The sequence below is a fragment of the Anastrepha obliqua genome, chromosome 1 (assembly GCF_027943255.1).
Source record: "Anastrepha obliqua isolate idAnaObli1 chromosome 1, idAnaObli1_1.0, whole genome shotgun sequence".
Taxonomy (NCBI): Eukaryota; Metazoa; Arthropoda; class Insecta; order Diptera; family Tephritidae; genus Anastrepha; species Anastrepha obliqua.
The window spans coordinates 4,800,258-4,809,944 of record NC_072892.1 but is presented as its reverse complement, the minus strand read 5'-3'; the positions used below and the strand labels follow the sequence as shown (position 1 = coordinate 4,809,944).

At 39.3% G+C, this 9,687-nt stretch overlaps 2 protein-coding genes across 2 annotated transcripts; both read left to right on the top strand.

The window, feature by feature from the left end:
* Positions 1–341: 341 nt before the first annotated feature.
* On the top strand, positions 342–5,093 carry LOC129248691 (soluble guanylate cyclase 89Db-like). The gene has a single exon (XM_054888321.1). The coding sequence runs from the start codon at positions 3,035–3,037 to the stop codon at positions 5,003–5,005; it is 1,971 nt and encodes a 656-aa protein (XP_054744296.1). The 5' UTR covers positions 342–3,034; the 3' UTR covers positions 5,006–5,093.
* Positions 5,094–7,991: 2,898 nt separating this feature from the next.
* LOC129249726 (cytochrome b-c1 complex subunit Rieske, mitochondrial-like) lies at positions 7,992–9,151 on the top strand. The gene has a single exon (XM_054889383.1). It carries the CDS (start codon positions 8,114–8,116, stop codon positions 8,933–8,935), a length of 822 nt encoding a protein of 273 aa, XP_054745358.1. The 5' UTR covers positions 7,992–8,113; the 3' UTR covers positions 8,936–9,151.
* The last annotated feature ends 536 nt before the right edge of the window (positions 9,152–9,687 follow it).

Here is a 9,687-nt window from a genome sequence, read left to right as displayed (position 1 = left end):
TTTATGTTGCTACGACAACAACAACAACTTCACGCTAGACAGCTGACAGTTGCGAGCATTCATACTTCTTCTATAGCAGCAACAGTCTCGTTATGTAATATACCCACCTTGTATAGGTACTTCAACATTTCATACTGAAATATACTCGTACGCACATACGCTGAGGTACACAACCCCTACGCTGATCACCCTAAGACCATTACCTTCCCTTTCGTTGGGGTACTTTGCTATTTGAGCTTCGATTATTGGCAAAAAAAGAAACCAATTGATTGCGGTCACAACTAACTATAAAAGCCACAGTTGAGTAGCTGCAATTCGTATTTCGAAGTGAAGAACCAAAAGTCGCGGAAGCTCTAATACTGAAAAAGAGCATCAATAATAGCGTGAAAGCAACAGCAGCCGTAGCAAAAATTGCGAGTACAACAACATTAAAATCAGCGTGACAATCTAAGTATATAAATAAGTACAAATAAAGCAACAACACATTCAAGAAAAAAATAACAAAAAAATGTTTCCCTCGAGCGTAAACGACACAAGTAGCAATAAATAAAAAATAAACAAACACACGCACAAAACAATGAAGATGGCAGCAATAATAGGAGTCTAAAAGCAAGAACAAGTATAAGCATAAAATAAAGTAGCAAAAACAAAAGTCATCCAAGTACACTTGAATATGTATTTGTGTACGATTATGTTGACTGAAAGCAAAAAATATGGCAGCAAGGCAGGCCCAAATTGAAAGGACGGTTGGCTAATGGAGCAAAATAAGTTGACTGATACTTTTTGGAGATACATACATATGCACTTACCAGGCATATATACATATAAATACATAGATATTTATGCGCCAAGTTCATCACAATGCTCTTATTACGTATTTAGTCAACAGTCAGTCAGCGGGAGCATTCAGTAGCAGCAGAGCAGCCGGGAGACACATAGCAACAGTAACAATCTTGTAGCCAATGGTAAATTGTTTGCGAGGGTGAATTGAGTGGAAAAGTGCGTTAGGTGTATAGAACAATACAGGAGTGTAGAGAGCAGCAAATTGCGGAAACGAACAATGAACGCGGCGGAGAATGGTGCGTAAATGTGTCCTTTGGTAGAGTAAGTTTGGTTTGATGACCCGTAGTATTGAAGTGCAAACATACCAAGATCTTCATATACAATAAACGATACATACATGCCTGCATACATATATGTTTGTATACTAAAAGTCAAAGGAGCAAATAAACTCAAGTGGATTAAATATGTACAATGCTGCGGAATTAATTAAGTGTAAAGAGCACCACCAAAAACAACGACTATACCAAAAAAGTACAAATTTTCACATTACTACAAAATAAATCTTCAAAAGGATAAAATAAAAGTAGAAAAAGTTACATAAAAAATATGCTTTCTAAAATACAAAAAACCATTAGGGATCTACCATAAAAAAATAACTAATTTCCTAAATCTACTTAGGGAGTATTACAACAAAAAAACTGGACTTCAATTTTTTAAATACCGGTCGGATTTATTTTAATTTTACCCACCTGTGGACAACAACCGCAAACGTGCCGAGCTTTTTGAGGCATGCGTTTGGAATTTGCAAAACAGTGCAAGAGGGGAAGAGATAACGGTAATGTGGATTCGTTTATTTGTGTGAATTAACGCCTACTTGATTACCATTACAATTGTCAGTAGCATACTTAGGCTACTTGGGTGCGACACATACATACATACTTATATGTATTAACGCAAGTGGGGAAAACATTGCAGAGCACGAAATACATACATACAAACAAATTTACACAATAAAGTACGTGTAAACCGCATGAGATAATTCTAGAAGGATGGCTATAGGAGTACGATATATAAAAGTAAGCAGCAGCATAAAATAAAGAACACAGAATCAAAATAAATTTCTTAAAAAGGGGGTCATATTACCGAATTTGTATAATACAAATTAATGTTGGAATGCTTAAAAAGCTTTCACAAAGGTAAATAATAATATATAAACATTAAAAAGAGTTTTGAGGTAAAAATGAACTATATAAAACTCAATTAAAGAAACATATAATTTTTTCCAAAAAGTTTTTCAAAGACAATTAAAAGAACACTTCAATTATGTTGCTTAAATTGCAACATAAAAAAATACAAAAATAGTGGGTACAAAAAGGAAATATATAAAAATATATGAAGCAAAAATAAATGAGCATTGCAAGTTTTGTGTTTAAATTGTAACATAATAAAATACAAAAATACAAACTACAACAAGGAAATAAAAATATTTATTGAAATTCAAACTAACGGTACAATTACCCCATATTTAAGTATCAAATCGCCAGCTTTACATCCTACTACAGCAATGAATATTTCAACCAACAACATAAAAGAGGATTAAAACAAAAACAAAATTAACGGATTTAAATCAAAAATATAAAATACGAGTAAAAAAATTTTTCGAAATAAAAAAGTTGTATAAAGGAAATAAAATAATAATAATAAAATTAAAACTACAGTAAATTTATGTAAAATCGAATAACAGAAAAAAGTAATGAAAAAATTAGGTTGAGATAAGCATTAAACTGTATGAAAGAGAAACAAGACACAAAATCAGTTGAGATATTTGCAACAAAATATACTAATTTAAAAGTTCAAGCAAATATATATTACAATAAACACACATTAAACCGCCAACTGCAAATCCTATTATCCAAATACATACTTTGATATTCTTTGCAAAGCCCCCACTCCATTGCAAGCAACCATTAGCAGGCGTTCAAAAGCTGCTGCTGGCAGTCGAACAACAGTGCTTAATGTATGGTAAACGTTATTGATACCCACATATATTCGTACCTCCCAAAAATTTGTCCCTAACTCACACAACTGAAACTACATCTACGGTAGGAGAAAATCTCTGCGTGACACAGCGAAATATCAGCAACAACTGCGTACGTTCATAAGTACTTTTTGATATACCTACATACATACATAAGATTATACAACTTTACTACGTACTATACTTTGCGTACGAGCCCACAAAGCCGCAATCATGTATGGCATGGTTTTGGAGTCCGTCCAACACTTCATTCAAGATGAATTTGGTGAAGAAATCTGGCGACAAGTATGCCAAATTATCGATTGCCGTCACAATACGTTCAAAACGCATCAAATATATCCCGACTCGCTAATGCCCGATATAGCTGCCGCTTTGTCTGCGCTAACGGGCAAATCGTTCGATTGGTGCATGTCCTTCTTTGGCAATTGCTTTGTGCGTTTCTTCAGCAACTTCGGTTATGATAAGATGATACGTGCGACCGGGCGTTATTTTTGTGATTTTCTACAGTCTATCGATAACATTCACCTTCAGATGCGTTTTACATATCCGAAAATGAAAAGCCCTTCCATGCAACTGATAGAGGTGGATGATGAGGGTGCAGTTATGGTTTATCGCAGTGGTCGTACTGGCTTCTCGAAATATTTGATGGGTCAGCTGACAGAGGTTGGTCGCGAATTTTACAATTTGAATGTTAAATGTTCGGTGATTGAAAGTCAGAATGATATAAGTGGTGGCATTGCTGGACCCATAAAGATGAGCCATGAACCGTTAACGGTAATTGTGAAATATCGTTTGGATTTTGATAATCGTGAATATATGGCGAAACGTGTTAATGTCGTGGCCCATCCGACCCAACAGGTATTGCCAAAGGTCAATATTGATGTTTTCCTAGATCTCTTTCCATTCTCTGTGTTGCTCAATCGTAATATGATTATTACATCGGCGGGTGAAAAAATCGTTGAAACTTGGATTCTTCATAATCAGGGTAAGAATCCGCAACATTTTTTCGGCTCCCATCTGTTGGATATATTTAAATGTCGTCGTCCCAAGGATATCAAAATCACTTGGGATCAAATCGTACAAATGCACTCTGTGCTCTTCGAATTCGAATTAATGCGAACCGGGCGCAATCAGGCAGCTTACGCAGCGCTTATGGATCACAATCTCAAAGATGAACTAAAAGAAACACTCAACAGCAGTGATGAGGACCTGTTGAATGTCGATACGAAAGAGGATATTGATCCACTCACCGGTAAACGCAAAATTTCTCATGGTAATAAGGCAATCTTGCTGAAAGGTCAGATGTTCCTCCTCACAGATATTGATTCACTCATTTACCTCTGCAGTCCGCTCATCGAGAATTTGGATGAATTGCACGGCATTGGTTTATTCCTAAATGATTTGAACCCTCATGGGCTGAGTCGTGAGTTGGTAATGGCCGGTTGGCAACATTGTTCCAAATTAGAAATTATGTTCGAGAAAGAAGAGCAACGCTCAGATGAATTGGAGAAATCATTAGAACTGGCCGATTCATGGAAGCGTCAAGGCGATGAATTGCTCTATTCTATGATACCACGCACAATCGCCGAACGAATGCGCAATGGTGAGGAGGTGATTTGCCAATCTTTCGAAGAGGTCTCTGTTCTATTTATAGAAGTAATGAATATCTATGCAGGCGATACAAATGATATACGTGATGCCATGACAGCTGTGACCACATTGAATACTGTTTTCTCAGCATTCGATCAGGAAATAAATTCACCATTTGTGTACAAAGTGGAAACAGTTGGCATGGTTTATATGGCCGTTTCAGGTGCACCGGATATAAATCCATTGCATGCACAGCATGCCTGTGACTTTACATTGCGCGTTGTAAAGAAGGTGAAGGCCTTGAATATACCAGACCTTGCTATAAGGGTGGGTATAAATTCGGGTCCGGTGGTAGCGGGTGTGGTGGGTTTGAAAGTGCCACGTTATTGTCTCTTTGGTGACACAGTGAATACGGCCTCGCGCATGGAAAGCAGCAGTGACCCATATAAAATACAACTATCCAATTATACAGCGAAGAAAGTGCGTGAGGCAGGCTATAAAATTGAATCGCGTGGTTTCGTAAAGGTCAAAGGTAAAGGTGAAATGGAAACATTTTGGCTGTTGGACGGACCGGAAAAAGAGAAGAAAAATTGATATATTAATATGTACTATAACACTGTGTGTGTGTGTGTAACTCACAAGAGAATATTTTTAGCTTTGTTGAAATTTAAAAGTCTATAATATGCAGAAATTATGTAATGAACATTTTATGTATTCTAAATAAAATTAAAACTCTTATAAAAAATGCTATGTTATTATTAATGGATGAAATTGAGGTTTAAATTTCAACCTACTGGTCTTTTGTGCCCTATACTCATCACAGAATCTCATCCAAACCCAGTTCTTTTAATCAATGTAAAAAAGAGCTAAATTGGACTAAGCGTATGTGGAGGAATTCTACCGGTTGTATCCGGTAGATATGTCTCATCCTTCTTCGCGCTATAGTATCACATTCAGGAAGAAAGTGTGCTGGAGTCTTCGTGGACTGGTCGCAAAAACGACAGGAGTCAGTGGACCATAACCCAATCCTGTGTAGTGTGACCATAGGGAGAGTTGTGAGTTGCCTGAACCTCCTTTGGTCATACAAAATTCTACGAGGAGTTCTCCATCAAGCTCAAATTTAGACTTCCGGACCACTGTAGTGTTTTCCAAGCGGAGGTAGAATAAAGGAAGCAGTTGTTTACTTCTGTAATTACTGTAAAAGACGTAAATATCTACACCGACCACCAAGCAGCAATTAGGGCCTTGGATTCGATGTTTGTGCGTTCGGAATTTGTCGAGGAACGCCTGTCTTCTTTCTCGATTGCATTCGAATACTTCGATATTAGTCTCATTTTAGTTCCCGCTCACAGCGGCATAGAGGAAAAATACTGCGCTGATGAGCTGGCTAGACAGGGGACCCTGGAAACGGTTTCATCGCAAAATAAAATCCTGAAAATAGGGGCCTCGCGTCAACACTGGGCTAGTGCTCAAACGTGCAAAGTCGCGAGATCCTTCTGGCCACAGGTAAATCGGGAGCGCTCGAAGGAGCTTCTAAGGCTCTCAAATTTGGTAGATTTCCTTAAAGGGCATTGTCCGATAGGTGTCCATGCGTTGTGACGTGGGATTGCTTTAAGTTCTTTCTGCAGAAGCTGTCTGGTGTACGAGGTATAATCATCTTAGCACCTTCCTCTCAGCTGCCTACTCTCTTCGCACAAAGGTTTAGCCATCTGGGCTCTCACTTGTTTACTACACCTGCGGACATTGCGAGTTTAAATATAGGGTTTTTCAGTAAGAGCGCTTCAACTTTTGAACTTTTTTGAATAAAACACAAACGGTTTGACTTTTTTTATTATCGAGTTTGAACATATACATTTAAGTATGAAATTCGATTTCTTTTGCATGACCACCGCGTGCACGTTTTACGAAGTCCAATCGTTGAACCCAATTTTCGACCACTCTTTTGCATAAATCGGCCGAAATTCCAGCAATTTCGCGTTCAATATTGGCTCTGAGCTCACAAATCGTCGCCGGCTTGTTACTGTAGACCAATGACTTCACATAGGGAAGGACCTCTCCGAGCCGTTTGATACCAAACGAGGTTTCAGACAGGGTGACTCGCTGTCGTGTGACTTCTTTAACCTGATGTTGGAGAGCATCGTACGAGCCGCAGAGTTAATCGCTCAGGCACAATTTTTTATAAGAGCGTACAATTGTTGGCGTATGCCGATGATATTGACATCATCGGCCTTAACAACCGCGCTGTTAGTTCTGCCTTCTCCAAACTGGATAAAGAGGCAAAGCGAAGGGGTTTGGTGGTGAACGAGGACAAAACGAAATACCTACTGTCTTCAAACAAACAGTCGGCGCACTCGCGTATCGGCACCCATGTCACTGTTGACAGTTATAATTTTGAGGTTGTAAAAGACTTCGTGTATTTAGGAACCAGCATTAACACCGATAACAATGTCAACCTTGAAATCCAACGTAGAATCTCTCTTGTCAACAGATGCTACTCTGGACCAACACTATTTAATAACAAAGTCCTCTCTCGACGAACAAAACTAACACTCTACAAGACTCTCATCGTGCCCGTCCTAACGTATGGCACAGAAGCTTGGACGATGACAACATCCGATGAAGCGACGCTTCGAGAGAAAGATTCTGCGTAAGATTTTTGGACCTTTGCACGTTGGCAACGGCGAATATCGTAGACGATGGAACGATGGGCTGTATGAGCTTTACGACGACATAGACATAGCGCAGCGAATACAGATCCAGCGGCTTCGTTGGCTGGGTCATGTCGTCCGAATGGATACAAACGCTCCGGCTTTGAAAGTATTCGATGCGGTACCAGCTGGTGGTAGCAGAGGAAGAGGAAGGCCTCCTCTGCGTTGGAAAGATCAGGTGGAGAAGGACTTGGCTTCACTTGGTGTGTCCAATTGGCGCCGGTTAGCACGAGAAAGAAACGACTGGCGCGCTTTATTAATCTCGGCCAAAATCGCGTAAGCGGTTATCGCGCCAATTAAGAAGAAGAAGAATGACTTCATATAACCCCAAAACGGGACGGCTTGTTAAATGGACCGTAAAATGGCCGTAATGCTCTTAAAGTAGCAGCAACAAAACGATTATTTTCATAAAAAATTTGCACGATTTGCAATCGTTGCTCAAGTGTGTAGCGTTCCATGATGAAATGTATACTAATGAAGTTTACAAATGACAAGCGAAAAATAAAAAATATTGCGTCGTTCGCCCTCCCTATCGGAAAAAAGTTGAAGCGCACCTATTGAATAACCCATATAACACTCCTGGTGAAGTTCATCAGTAGCTCCTCTAATCCAAAGCCCCTTTTTCCTATTTCCACCATTGTATGGTATCACAACGGACGAAATTTTATTATTTGTCCAAGTGCGGCCCTGGTAAGGGCAGCCATTAATCCTGTTTGAACCTAGTCATATATGTGCAAGTTTGATGCACAAAAAATATTTTAAGCCTATCCCCATCCTACTCGTCTTATTATTTTCACCACTTAAAAGATACGATATCATAGTGATTACAGAAAAAACCTTACTGTGACCATTTGAAAATTAGGAATCTTTTATTTCAAAATATATTTCGGATATTCTTTCTTTCCATTTTTCTCATCTGAGACACACAAAATTACAATAAAATATTCGCTACATTTTTCAAAAGTAAATAAAAAGCTACGCCAATTTCCTTGCAATGTTTAGCGGATTTACTTGTGAGCTTAAGTCAACAATACTGCGCGCATTTTTGCAACGGCAAAATGCCTTCCAATTCAATATATGCCATCCAAGAAAGAAAGCTGTAGGTGCCTCCCAACAGTTGACAGAAATTACAACAGCGTGTGCAGCTCGAACTGATAAACTACATCCGTTTGTGCCGTTCCAGTCGACATGCCGACCATTTGCACCTTTCATGCAGCCGCTGCGAAGGCTACACAACGACATGAAGGTTCCGGATTTCTCTGATTATCGTCGTGAAACGAAGAACCCAGACGATCCAAATGACAGTTGTGCAGAGAAGCGTAAAGCCTTCTCTTACATGATGGTTGCAGCTGGCGCTGTCGGCAGTTGCTATGCGGCCAAAGGCTTAGTAAACATGTTTATAAGCTCAATGGGCGCAACAGCTGATGTGTTAGCGGCGGCCAAAATCGAGATCAAGTTAAAAGACATACCCGAGGGCAAGTCGGTTACATTTAAGTGGCGTGGTAAACCACTATTCATAAGGCATCGCACAGAGGCCGAAATCGAAGACGTACGTTCAGTTAATTTGGCAACCTTACGCGACCCAGAGTCGGATGATAAACGAGTCAAGGATCCAAATTGGCTAGTGCTTATAGGCGTCTGTACACACTTGGGTTGTGTGCCAATCGCAAATGCAGGAGATTTCGGTGGTTACTATTGTCCTTGTCATGGGTCACATTTCGATGCGTCCGGTCGTGTACGCAAAGGCCCTGCACCGCTGAATTTAGCAGTACCACATTACGAGTTTATCGACGAGGACACACTTGTTGTAGGCTAAGCAAGGGAGGAGAATAATATAAAAATGCGCCTTAATTTCAAAGAAGAGACTGACATAGTAACAGATATAAAGCGGAGAGGAGTGGCTTCAAGCAAAATTATATATTCGTAGCGCATTTAGTTGCATGTGTCATGCATTCATAGACTATAGACTGCTACGGCCCTGTAACAAAAATGAATTTTTAGAGTACACAATAAAACTGTGGAGAATGGAAAAGTATTTTATTATTTTTGGCAGGAACAATAAACAGACCTACATATAATATGACTTAGTCTGCCCTAGCAAGTCGCCTTGGCGTCAAATCTTTGTGCAAGTTAAAAAAAAGGCTAACATCAACCCCGACAGGCATGCAGGACATTTGAGTATGTCGGGCACGGATTTCACCGTGCACATTGAAGGAAAAAGGAAAAAGTTCTGAGCGTTTTCTTCCAGAAACTTTTAGTGAGCCATATCTTGCGATGTACGTATGTACTCTACGTTTAATTAAAAATAATAGGAATGCAGCAGAAAAGCGGTGGCACCAAAAATTTCATTCTAGTAATATGAGGCCGCTCTGATAGAGCGTTGCCTTCTATTAACACATTAAAGGCGGGAGTCGTATTACTACGATTTATCTCGATAGTAACTTAAAGGCGGGAGTCGTAGTAATACGATTTAATTCTAATCTAATTTTAATTTTTAGTTTTTAATTAAAAAAAAGAAACGAAAACCAAAAACGAGGGTCGGTTGTAGCGCGCGACTTTCGTCAAGAT

Excerpts from the sequence above, each read along its gene's own strand:
- LOC129248691 (XM_054888321.1), top strand. The coding sequence starts at position 3,035 with ATGTATGGCATGGTTTTGGAGTCCGTCCAACACTTCATTCAAGATGAA.
- LOC129249726 (XM_054889383.1), top strand. The coding sequence starts at position 8,114 with ATGTTTAGCGGATTTACTTGTGAGCTTAAGTCAACAATACTGCGCGCA.